This window comes from Siniperca chuatsi, linkage group LG16 (genome assembly GCF_020085105.1).
Source record: "Siniperca chuatsi isolate FFG_IHB_CAS linkage group LG16, ASM2008510v1, whole genome shotgun sequence".
Taxonomy (NCBI): Eukaryota; Metazoa; Chordata; class Actinopteri; order Centrarchiformes; family Sinipercidae; genus Siniperca; species Siniperca chuatsi.
In genome coordinates, this window is record NC_058057.1 from 17,528,314 (window position 1) to 17,541,877 (window position 13,564).

General features: G+C 39.9%; 2 protein-coding genes across 10 annotated transcripts in view; one reads left to right on the top strand and one right to left on the bottom strand.

Moving 5' to 3' along the window:
* otofa (otoferlin a) overlaps positions 1 to 3,338 on the bottom strand; it is an 83,758-nt gene extending 80,420 nt beyond the window's left edge. For 2 of the 6 annotated variants that reach the window (XM_044169347.1, XM_044169346.1), the window contains exon 1: positions 2,934 to 3,337. In XM_044169347.1, the coding sequence (XP_044025282.1) occupies positions 2,934 to 3,015 (82 nt within the window). In that variant the 5' untranslated portion in view covers positions 3,016 to 3,337. Of the gene's footprint in view, positions 1 to 2,933 lie in introns of all 6 variants that reach the window. The other 4 variants (XM_044169345.1, XM_044169351.1, XM_044169348.1 and 1 more) reach the window with 4 other exon arrangements.
* Positions 695 to 13,564, top strand: part of fndc1 (fibronectin type III domain containing 1) — a 46,004-nt gene continuing 33,134 nt past the window's right edge. The window contains exons 1-2 of one of the 4 annotated variants that reach the window (XM_044169353.1): positions 695 to 843; positions 7,070 to 7,201. In XM_044169353.1, coding sequence (XP_044025288.1) covers positions 7,129 to 7,201 — 73 coding nt within the window. In that variant the 5' untranslated portion in view covers positions 695 to 843; positions 7,070 to 7,128. Of the gene's footprint in view, positions 844 to 7,069; positions 7,202 to 7,783; positions 7,981 to 13,564 lie in introns of those variants that run through there. The other 3 variants (XR_006374935.1, XM_044169355.1, XM_044169352.1) reach the window with 3 other exon arrangements.

Consider the following 13,564-nt stretch of genomic DNA (forward strand, 5'->3'; position numbering starts at 1 on the left):
ACACACTTTACACCTGACCACTCAGATAGAATCATTTCTTTCTTTCCAGTTTAATTAAATCTCTTGCCTTCCACCACAGGGTTTTACTTACTAAATAAAGAACCACTTTCATAATGCTTTAAAAGTAACAGACATCATAGTCAGGCTAACATGAAACACCAAGCCTTTACTTTGCAGACATGGAATATATTATTTAACGAGAGATAGGACAATAAACTAAGAATACAGGACAGAGAAGCAAATGAATGTGCATGTGTGTATGAGAATGGGACAATACCACAGACTGTATATAAAAAGGACAATACGTGTCTTATGTATGTTACATAGTCAGATTAAGTGATTTCATACAAATGAATAACAGTAAGTGACTTAAAAAATGAAAGACCTGCTTGTTATTTAATAAAAATGCCCCACATCACACACAGTATTTAACCTCAGTGACAGATGGATGCTTCCCACGTCAAGCGAAAAAGCTCTAAAAACCCACTGTACACTCGCCCCGCAGATTAGCATACATTTGGGTCTAACCATCAGTTTCTTTTAATTGACCGGTGATGTTAGAAAACCCCAGAAGGTCGTTTAAAAACAATCTCCAAGACTCTTCTAACCATCTGGATAAAAAAAAATCCGTCTGTTGAATGATAAATAAGAGTTTTAACCCGTTTTCCAAATTGCGACTGCGTTTCCCAATCAAAAATAAATATGGCGGCCCGCCGGGCTCGACCTCATAGGAAACAGGCGCAACTTGGGAAACGGATTAAAAATCTTTATCAGACGGAATATTTGTTCAGTCAACTCGTTAGAAACGTCTTTGAGGATTCTGGAAACACCGTCTAAACAGCGGTAAGTGTTTTTAAACGACCTTCTGGTTTTTTCAAACGTGTTTTAGAGAAACCGATAACCGTTAATTAGCTACCTGTGTGAGCCGAATGTATGCTAGCAACAAACGGCAGACAGAGAAAGTTAGCAACTAAGCTAGTTAGATATTTCCCTCAGGCGTTGATAGAGACCAAAAACAGAGCTAAAGGAGACTGATGTGACTTACATTCACTAGGTGGCCAGAAACACGACTCCAAATGAATGATAATGTTCCTCCATAACTGTTGAATGTGTAAATAAGCAGCTGTTTGCTGACAAGTTCGCCATATCAACTTTGATATGTCAATGTCTTGTTAACTTGTTTCCGCTTCCCCAAAGTGGCCAAGATCATCACTTATTCTGGTATCTGTTTTATGAATTTCAGCAGTATTTGCCACTGCTACAACGATGTTATCATACTTTATATCACACTTTATTTTGATAGCTGGGGTCACGCATAGGCTACCCAACATAGGCTACATTAACTTTACACTAGGTTCGTGCTATCACAACTATTAGGATTTGTGACTCTCTCTGTAACTAATATATATGTGTATGTGTGTGTGTGTGTATAGATAGATAGATAGATAGATATGATGAATGTGAAAACCAGTGAAAGTCACTAGCACTGACTGAATCAGATACCGTAGGGCAGAAATTGGGGTTAAAAAAGGCACACACAAACACTCACACACATCATTGCTTATTTGAAATTACAAACAGATGAACTGCAGCTACTGTGCTGACAGTTGGACCATGGGGGGGAAGAGTAGACGGTCTAAATCTTGACTTGGATGACACGGTTCATGTCATATCAAGACCCTAGTGAATTCACTGCTGCACAGAGCACAACACTGAATCCCATCCTTTCTCCAGTGCACACAGTTTCACACACTCACAGAGCAGTGGAGAGAGGAAGAAGGGGTGGTGGTCTTGTAACATCCTACACAATACTGATGCTGACAACAGGAGTCTAATCAGAGATCAGCTGGGATTAAACACCTGTCACCTGTCAGAGAGTGGACTGATCGCTGTCCAGGGTGCTGAAATACACACGCCTCTCTCTTCCTCTCTCTGTCTATCTCTCTCTCACACACACACACACACACACACTCACACACAAAGAAACGTATGATGTCGATGAATGAATCCACTGAACTCCCTCCAAATGTCCCTCCAACACTTCAGTGATTTCTGTTTCCTCTGAACAGCAGAAGAGACAGAGCAGGTCAGGTGGATAACAACCCCGTAGGAGCTTTAAAAACGCCAGAGATATATAAGAGGTATAATAACGGCAACTCCCACGACCCCATCTCCAACACCCTCAATGCCATCAGCTTAGTCAATTGTAACTACTGGCCTCTTGCTTTTATTGCTTTATGAGTAAAATGACCCATGGAAACATCAAGTGAAAACAGTAATGAGAAATCTCTGTAATGTCACTATATTCCCAGGCATGTACAGAGAGTTACACTCTGCTTCTTCTCTCTGTGACTATAAATAGTTAATATTCTAATAAGTCATATTCAAGCAAAGAGAAGTCCATGTCCTGACAGCTGGAAGAGACTGGATATAATAGGTGTGATGTTACATTATTGTCCATCATTGACAGGAATGTAAACCCCCAATTTCAAATAGTTTGTTTCTGTAGTACTTTTTAAAAGATGTGAAAATGCATTAGAGCATATAGATAATATGAATATGAGGGAATACACCAAATGTTTATATAACAAGTGCAAAATTATTAAAGAAAGTCCCATAAGGGGATGGGTTTTTGTGTAGTATCCCTTTAAATCGCTTAAGCTAATGATTGTGTTGTAGGATTTCTACTCTCTTTTATTTGAAGAATATGAGTCCAGTTTCCTTCCTTGGAGAAATAGCGCAGAGCGCAGCGCGTCTCCGGTGACCACTGATCCAGGAGAGGTTTCCCCAACTTTTTACGCAACCAGGGCCGCTAATTATCTCCGATCACGTCGTCTAACATACATCAAATCCGGGCACACCACACATTGTGATTCCGTTTCAAAACATGCAGGCTATATAACACAGAAACGTTGCCGTTAAAGATGTCCTACCTCTGAATGTAACTTTGGCGATCCTGTCACCTTTCCCCGGAAGGTGAGCGGCCGTCTTCAGGTGAACCATTAGAGCCATCATTAGTCCACAAAGGTCAGGGGAGTAACTTTACTCCACGCAGATAAAACTTGAACCAGTTTGCTGCAATCTGTGTTTAATTTTCTTCAGGTGAGCCTCTCCTTGCGTCTGGACACAAAAATAATTTTCCATAAAAGACACCAAATAGTGGGTTAATTACAGGCTCCGGGTAAAATTTTCTCTCGCTCCGTGCTCCGTGGCTGCTGGGTCTGTAGCGCATCTCCGGGCTGGCACTTGGTTGTAGTCTTCCCGTCGTGCAGGAAGGGCGGGGGGTGTGCTTCAGCTTCAGCGTGGGGATGGTGGATGCTCTAATTGTAAAAGATCAGTCCAGTCCTGCGATTTGAGGGAAATTTGCTCCCTCCTTTTTCTCCAGTGAGAAAAAAATCGTCTATAGTCATGAGCCTACTGTATGCCTTAACAGATTTATATTCTTTTGTAATCTTCACTGAAGACTGCCTCTAAATATAGTCAGCTATTTTACAGTAGACTCATAAAGGATAGACTGTTTGTAGTCTATGTAGGTTACTAAACACAGAGTTTAAATACTAATGCCCTTTTAGTGCTTGTCATACCCCGTGGTACATTATGTGTCATTTAATATTGCTATAAAGACTATACCATGACCTAACGTTATCTAAAACTTACTGTATTGTAGGATTAAATCTTATTCTTTAGGACAGATATGGCGTAAAATACAGTTGCTAGGCAACTCCTTTTCCCTTACTCTGGGGTGAGGATAACTAAGGTTCGAGGTTTAAATGAGCTTTGCTAGTTGCTCCCTGTCTGGTGCAGGGCAGTGGTCCTTCTTTCTGCTCTGGTAACAAACAACAGAAACCACGTTATACCTGCTGGCTGAGGCACTGTAATCCATGTATCTGTTACAAGGAAAGACCAGCAGGTAGGCAGCTGTACCAAGAGGTTTCAAAACAGAGTCCAAGGATCTGTTGGGTCCTGACTGTGTTCTCCAGGAGGAAAATTAAGAATAATAATTCATAATTCACTGGTTCACCAGATGTTACTACAATGAGAAGAAGGTTAAAGACCAACGCCCTCCCTGAGCATGGGAATTTTTTGGTTTAATGTGTGGGAATCCTTAACATCTGCATGTGACACTGAGTTTCAGCTAATAGCATATAACAAGTAAAAAAAAAAATAAAGAACTTTTTCCAGGAGAACCACAGTTGTACTGGCGGCAGCAGGAATCCCTCTGACAGCACTGTGATGTTTCTGGTCCTCAACATCCCGGCAGGCACAGGGACACGCTCAGGCTATCGGCATAGCTTATTGGTCCTGCCAAGACATGGCTCTGACTGTTATATAGGACTCAAATAATCTGCTCAAAATGGCCTCACACAAAATAAATATACTGTGACAATGTAGTGTAGTCTGACACTTTGACATGTATATTTAGCAACTGTGTCACTGTAGTTTAGCCTAAATGGGTTCAAATGTAAAGAAAAATCGACTTGAAAACCAGGTGTTTCTATTATTTTGCCCACCCTCATTGATATATATAGGGTGGACAGAATAATAGAAACACCTGTCAGTATAACACAATACAGTTCTACAGCACCACAAACTAAATCCTCTAAAATTATTGTATAGTACAATCAATGAACATAATAACCTTTTATGAAGGGAGGATTTATTGCAGGACTGTTGTATAAGACTGCATTAGGTTTAGCTAGATGTACCTAATAAACTGGTAACTGTGTGTGTACATATACATATATATAGTGTGTATATATAATGTATAGTGTATATCTAAAGAGCGTATAGAACCAGTTTTTCCTCAAAGCTTGATGTTCCTGTTTACTGAACCACGCTATTTTTAGTTACCGTCTAAACCAGTTAATTTGATGTTTTTTCTTTCCCTCAACTCTCCCAGAGAATTTGGGAAAGATTCAAAGACAATGGTAGAATGAAAGAGCTGGTTTGATAATTCATCATCTCTGTATATGAGATACCCCAAAGGAGTAGCACCAACAGACATAAAAGACTGCATGTAAGAAAAATGTATAACTTGTGCCTCAAACATGGTTAGATGTTGACCCTACAGCCTAATGTAGTACGTTTGGTATACACACAGATGACAAAAGAAATCAAGTAAAACTGCTGATAGAACTGGAACGCAACACTCATATTGCTTTAACACCATTGATATAAACTCAGCTGGACATCCAGTCTAACTTGATACAGTATATCAGCAGAGATTGCCTATTTCATCACAAGCATCTTGTCACCTCACTCGGGGGAATTATAGCAGGACCTGACATAAATAACCTCAGGCATGTGTATAACAAGACAGTGCACCTTGTACTTATACTGACTGAAGCCTCTCGCTCCCCCCCTCTGTGTGTGTGTGTGTGTGTGTGTGTGTGTGTGTGTGTGTGAATGAGTGACAGTGTCTGTGCACATTTTGCGGGTTTGCAGGGAGCGAGTGAAAGAGACAGCTATCTGCTTCGATAAGAATTTTTTTAGTTTAAAATTGCATTAAGTTTTATGCTGACTCATGCAGTATTGCAAGCTGCTGCAGTAGCGTGTGTGTGGGGGTGTGTGTGTGTGAGAGAGAGACACGCTATTAGAGACTCAATCAGCACCAGTAATGAGTTTATGCAGTTAAGGTTATAAAGGCAGAGACTATATTAAAAAAAATAAAACTGCAGTTACTTTATTTGCCCCTGGGGGCCATGAAGTTTACCGCTGATACGTGTATTAATTCTGCAATTTTGACCTTTTTTTTTCAGTAACAAATACCAAGCTCCTGTGTGGTGAAACCCTGGCTACTGTATTTTAGCCCTAATTTTCCATCTGACCTCCTCATACTCTGGCTTTACATTCATTCATGAATTCATTCATGAACGAGTGATGATTGAAATCTTTTTCCAGTGTAGATAAAGGCCCTGGCCAACAGAGGGAGATGTTGGGCTGGAATAAAACCACATATAGACAAGTGAATAAAGCAATCTTTTGTCACTTTGCAACTGCTGTTGCTTGATGAGGCATTGACAGATACAGGGCTCATACAAAGTTTGAAAGTTTGGAAAATGCTTAATTTTAGTTGGAAAATACTTAGTTTTCATGGTTAGGAATATGCTTGAATTCGAACATACTCCTTGAAAAATGCTTGATTTTCAACATAATCTGATGTTTCATCTATACAATCATTCATGTAAACCAACCTAGCAATATGCCAGGCTGTCTTTTTAATGACAACTGGCTGGCTAACGAAAAATATAACAAATGGCTTCAGAGAGGAGCCACATTCATTCATAAATAAGTCCTCTGTTGAGCCCTTACTCTGGAAATTAGCAAGCATTAAATAATCATGATTAAAAGATACAATCAAAGTTAACGGCTGGTAAAATAACCAAGTGACAATACATTGATTGGTGCAGGCATAAAGGAATTCTATAAACTTTATTTGTCGCTATTGCATTTATAGTAACAATTTAGATGTGAAGAGAAAGGCTTCGATAGGCTGTAAATTTTAGGTTTAAGTACCTTGAAAGTGCTTGAATTTTATTCTTAAAAAGCTGTACAAACCCTGTAGCTAGATAGATCATTAATTATGAAAAGCCTATTGCTTATTCATCTCATCTCAATTAACCTCTGTCTGAGGAAGACACTGAATGGATTCAGAAATTGCTCATCTGTCAGATTGCTGCTGGTCTTGTGGGACGTTTGCTCTCTCACATGCAAAAAGTGCTGCAAAGGTGTCGTGAGGCAGAAAATTCTCTGACTGCAGTGTGATAGTAACCATGGGGGAAAGTAACTCGAATAAAGAGTAAACAACAATGTTTCTGAGATGTTCAGTTTAAATTTCTGCATTATTTAATGTTGAAACTTTACAGTATTATAATATACCCTCACAAATGTTTATCGGTGGCAGAAGCAGAACCTCATATATTATTTACACAATGTGTGAATTGTTCTTAGCCTCACTGGAGCACAAAATCATGCAAAAACAAACAAGTATCAGACAAATCGACTAAAAATGTGGCTTGTTGCTCCATCTAGTGGTTAAATGACTTTGAATTGTGCACTCTCTCCACAGATTAGGTCATTTGTTGGAGTCTTGGCCCCCAGTCCTGTTCTCTCACACCTGGTGAAGTTATGGTGTCATGGAAATGTTTCATCCTAAAGTGGATCAGGTCTGCAAGAATAAGTCTGGAACAGAACAGGACAGGTGGGACTGCTTACATAAAGGTTGTTAGATAAGCAACTATACCAACCATAACAATAACGTTCCTGTGTTAAGGTGAAAAGAAAAACACAATACGTGTTATAAAATCATACACTTAAACGGTAAACAAAATCAGGAAGAGTAGGTTTTGAACATGGACAGCATGTTCAAAACCTCAGATCTAAATTATTCTGGCACTAATCAGTTGCTTACACCCTGCAGTCTTTATTTTCTCCCTCCACCTGCTACCAGACCTTCAGTGTTGGATGAAATCAGTGCTGTTCCCTGAAGAGGGAGACATTTTGTCAATTTTATTTTATTATTCTATCCACAAATGAAAGACACCCTGTAGCCACGTTTAAAGAGCTGAGAAGCATACAGAAGACTATATTGTAAAGGAATGAAAAATGGGATTTGAATAAATTAAAATGATGAGAACCTATAAGTCTTCACTCTGTTTCACAGTTTAAATGCTTTTTTTAAGCGCACTTCACAGCGTGTAATCACTTCTGTCAAATCAGAATCGACTGGAGAGGTTTATGGATGTTATTTATTATTGGCTTTTGAAAGTTTTTTTTGCCGACATAAAGAAGCCGCAGGTTCACGGTAAAAGGCAGCAGTCCCATCGCAAGAGGGGAGGGCTGGTGTGTCCCAGCCCTCTGCATCCAGCTGGAGCGTCGCTCCGCAGCAGTAGCGCGCCACACTCACTATGGCTTTGGCCGCAAGCAGGACGCTCTTGGCGCTATTCGTTACGGTTTGCGCACCAGGATGCGGATGGACAGGTAAAAGATTTGTTTCCTTTCTCCTGAGCAGGTGCACTGTTTGCGCTAATGTGTTTTTCAGCTTGATAATTGCCGGGGCATTGTTTCTTTCTGCTCTTGCAGTTTAATGGATTCAGTTTAATTGATGAGACAGTTGCTGCAGCGTGTGACTTTGACCAGTACATTGCTGCAATGTGCGCATTTTAATGCATTAAAATGTAATCATTTTCACTCAGAATGTTGATACTGTGATTTTGAAGGGATAGGATGGATGTGTATGTGCGCGCGTGCATATCCATGTCTGTGCGCGCGAGCCTTAAACATTTCCAAATCCCCAGATGTCATTGTTCATGAAAACGAAATAGATTGATTGTAGCTATTTAGAATGCATTGGAATATTTAATTCAGAGTGTATAGTTTGATTATCATTTGCAACTGTGAAAGAGTTCGTTTAAGTGAGCAATTACAGCAAATGGGGACTGTGACAGTATTTTCACCGTTGTTACTTTATGGGGGGAAAATGTGATGCTGGCCTCTTAGCAGCAGTCATGGAACAAGTCCTTACCTCATACAGTGGGCACATCCTGGAATAACTTTGATCAACAATTACAAGAATATGACGAATATCAGGCTACATCCTGAGAATAAAAAAGAAAAAAGTGCTGTGCTTTCTTCTGAGGGGTATCGTGCCAAATTGGTGACTAATCTGGCTGATGGTGGTGATAAATGACCTGCCTCTAAAATTCAGTTTCATGGCAGAATCAAAGGGGGGCTTAAGTTTTCTTTCTGTCAGGCTTCCTCTGAATAGACAGAGACTGAAAATGTCATGTCAATCATTAGGTATTAGACAGGAATGGGCGAAATACTCCTGATATAGCAAAATGATTAAAAGTGAATCAAAAGGCTTTTTACACGCAAAATAGATATTTTTTTATTAAATGTATAATTCTTTTTAATCCATGTCAGCACTGGGATATAGCAAAAGGACTAGCATTTTTGACAGGCACAGAGACTGTGCAAACCGCAGCACACATGTTTTTAAAGTTTCTTTAAGTACTGTTTGTAAAAATCCATTTTCAGGGAAAGAAGCCCAAATCCGTCCAGACAATGAAAATATCCAAAATATCAAAAGTGCCATAAAGCCTGGGGAGTTTTGGAGGGCAGTAAGCTAACCCTTTTGGCTGAGTTTAAAGGCCACGTTACAACCAGACATTATTTTTTTCTTCCCTTCTATCCAAGGTACTCAGTCCTCTTATATTGTAAGTTTTCTATATGCCTCCTTCTCAACTGTAAGCACTTAGTGCATGAGGTCATTGCTTTCTCTGAATATAGGCAGCTGCTATTTGTTGTTTCCTCTGACTCGTTTTCTTTTCCATCTTTTTGGAAGTATTTTCAGAGCAGCTGTGCATCTTTCTGCAACACCCTGCTTCACATTCATTCACTTATATACATTCACACCTGGGAGATACTTAATACAACCACAGTTCACTGCTGTGGGCCACTGAGCAGCAGCAGTTTGGAGTTAAATGTCTTCCTCTCGGGCATTTTGACAGTAGTTGTTAAGGGAGAGGAGAGTGTTACTCATTAACTCTCTCCACTCACATGTCATCAGCTTGTCAGTCTAAAATTCTTCACAACAGTGGATGAAATTGTGCTTGTGGGAATATCTGGACACCTAGGTGGGAGCAGTGCAAACAGAGAGAACAGAAACATAGTGTATTTGGATAATAAATAATATCAACTTCTTCCATGAAGCCACAGTCAGTCAACTCCTGGAAAGAGTAGAGTGTAGAAAGTAATTTGGACAGAGAGTGAGGGGAAAGAGGAAATCATGTCCTTGCAGGCCAGTGGAATTTAATTTCTTTGCTCCACTTAACATGCTGGAATTCTGCAGGAGCACCCCATGACAGATCTCACAGAAAACTTTCAGAATCAGGAATTTCATAACTTGAATGTTTTTGCTTTGGGAAAATATGACAGTTACAGAGAGGCAGAGGCAGCATAGAGCTAATATTTCTAATATTTTCCATGATAGGTATGTTTGATCACCTGACACAGCTTGACCCAGCACCCCCACCCACCTGTATCTTAGCTGCCTGTCAAACCTGCCAGCGATGGCATGTTTCATGTCATGATGTCATCTCTAGGTGATATTCTAGTTTAAACAAGTACCACCTGGGCCATGAACACACCTGTCACAGCACAGTAGATGTCAGCATACTAAGTGTGTTGCAGGAAAATATAGCAAAACTAACAGTGTAAGATGTCAATCTCCATCAGTGAGGAGATATTTGAATCATTTGGGAAGTCTATTGGTTGGAGAAGTGAGCTCGTGACCACCGACATTGACAAACAAAATGTGTTTTTAGGCTATAATTGTACTGGCCAGCTTCTGTTTGTAGATGTCATAAATGTCATATATGTATGCATGTAATCCTCCCAAGCTAAACAATCACTCACCCCTGGTTGTCGCTTTAAATAAAAATGCATTCTTAGTCACTTAACCTGGTTAAATGAGGCTTAACCGCCATCAATAAAATGACTGCATCTAGTCAGACAGTCTGGTGATTGATTTGCCGGTGTGAGGAGGGCAACAGCCATCTATGGTCATGGTCTCAGTCTGGTGTGTCGGCTTTATGACAAAGTTGATTACTGGAGAGAGTTTACTGAAGGCCAGAGGTGAGAGGAGTTAAAGACTGACGGAGGTGCTACCAAGAATTTAGTTGCCCCTGGCAAGATTTGTCACCAACCCCCCACCTAAATGAATCTATGTTCTTAGAGGCAGCTCAAATCTGCTTTTAAATGTATTCAAGTCCCATTATGTTTGTCTGAACAGCAAAAAAAAACCAGAGTCTCATCTCTTAAAGAAGTAGAAATACGATTATTCACTTTTTTGCAGATACCGCTCGATACCACTCATGTCTGTCCCACAAGTATGAAGCAACAGCCAGGAGATGCTAAGCTTAGCATAGCATAAAAACTGGTAACACAGGAGAAACAGCTAACCAGCTCTATCTAAAGGTAAAAACTCCTAAACAAACGAAATATAATATTTAACATATTTCATTTGTTTAGGATTTAGTGAACCAGGCTGTTTACCTTTTACTGTTCTTTATGCTAAGCTAAGCTAACCAGCTGCTTCATATTTACCATACAGACATGAGAGTGATATCAATGTTCTCATCTAACTCTTGGCAAGAAAGCAAAGAAACATATTTCCCAAAATGTCAAACTATTCCTTTAAAGGACAGGTTAAATGACAAAGGGACTCTTTTTGCCTCTACCCTAATACAATGACGAATGGAATTTTGTTTGAGGGACTTAAAACATAAAAACAACACCACTTTCCAGAATCAGTGTCCTGGTTACTCATGATAATCCACAGAACATGCTGTTTTCTTGGGACTGTTTGTTTGGTAGAAAGTATTTTCAATGAAAACCGTTGACAGAGAGGTCTGTGAATTGTCCAGATTAACATTGTTTTGGAAAAGATTCTTTGCTGTTGAATGTTTTCAATGTTGTGAGCACTACAAATTAAATTTTATTCAATATTCGAGGGGCATCAGAAATCTCATCTTGGCAAATAAAACCACAGCTATCTGCATGACTGACTAGTGGTAAGTGATAATTATTTATTTATTAATTTGGTAATTTGGGTGAGCCAGCCCTTTAAATCAATTTCATGGGTGGTTGAAATGTGATTCAAATCCCAAATCTGAATCTGACCAGTCAGACTGAAGTTTAAGTTTGTTTGTTTTTTGCTCCACTTACACAATACAATATAAGACAGATAAGATAAATAGACAAATAATTTAAGATAAGACTTTGTTGATCCCTGGGACATTCGCATGTTATTCCCATATATCCCTAATACTAACTACAACATCAACGCCCAAATAAACACTTCACAGACATCTTTGAGGTGTCAGTCATGTCTGTCGAACACTTGTTGTGCTGCAGTGATTAAAAACAATTTTTCAAAAACAGGAAAGTGGAAACTTCTACGTCACTTGCCTCTAGCACCTACAGTTATTGGAGAGAAAAGACACCTCACTCAGTGTGTGCATGCATTTATCGTTGCCATGACAGCTAATTATTTTAACACCTACAGATGCATATGACTTGTTTCTAATAGCTTACAGAATGGACAGTGTTAGCATCACCTCACCTCTGATGAGCCTCATCTACTTTGTTAACCCCTCCACATGTACTTCCTTCCACACACACATTCACTGGTGAACCTAGCTATTGATGGGAGTTTGTGGAAGAGGACGGTTATTAGGGGTTAATGGCAAACTCATTAGGGGTGAGTGGGGGGTCAGCGTCTGTGAGGTGAGAAGGTGCTCTTGTAAAAGTGGAGCACATTGCAGGTACATGAGCGCAAGTATTTTCTAGAACACTTATACATGAGTCCTTTAACCTCAGGGCTTACCTGCAAATGCTTCTTGTACCAAACTACACATGCACATACACGTGTGTCTGTCTGTCTGTGAATCTGTATCCATCTAACACACACTCTCACACATACACATACATACACACACACACACAAAAATTTAATCAAAAAGACATTGACATAATGACCCTCAGGCCCTGCCCTCATTCTTCAAATACTTAATACTTTCCACTGTCTAACTCAATCTCACTCTAACTGTCTGCCTGTCTTTCCATTTCACATTCACAAACACAGCAAAGAAAATGTTATATTATTGCTCTGGTCTCTCATGGCAACGCCCTGAAACCAAGCCTCCCTTTGTAAGATTATGATGTTACAACCACTCAGTTGCTTAACTGCTTCCCAAACTGTTTATTCTTGGATGGCAATCATGCATCTGCTGTGCTCGAAGGAGTCTTGATTTAATCAGAAATATCTGGTTTGCCCTTGGATCATAACTTTCCAAAGAGGCCAAATCACAGGATGATGTCTGGACAGAGGAGCAGATCCCTTCCTACGTAATAAATGGCCTTATTGGAAACAGGGTGGAAGTGATAGAAGTGTGTCCAGACTTGTGTCAGTGGAGTCTGCCACGAACAGCTGATAAAACTGACTCCACTGTAACCCTACATTAATGAGGAAATAATGAGGACAGATTGTGTTTTGTTTTTTTGTTTTGGGAATACACACTCACACTCCTTCAGGCACGAGTAGCTTGCCACCAGAGTGGTGCTATCTACAGTCCGCAGAAACAGCAATGGGGGCATCTTTCAGCACATATAAAACTCCAAGTTCAGCAGAGATGACATTGTAGGCCTCTGAAGAGCTGTGACCATCTGTAAACTGCAACACACGAGGCCTGGGTGGCAATTATTTCTGAATGTGAAAAGTGAAAGTGCAGCTCCAGCTGGGCGCACACCTGCAGACAACAAGAATTCAAAGTGATGAAGTGATGAAGTGATTTGTGACGATGCTAGACTGAACCTGCTGCTGTAAACCTTTTGGGGAGCACAGATAGTCATAAGGACCAGCTGTTTTATGAGATGGACAGACAATACTGACAATTATATGTGACAGCGATGAATGACCAGCATGCTAATAAACCTTGCACTACTTTTGTTCAAATACTGCATATCCTCTCCATTTAGTCAATGCTTGAATACTTTCTAT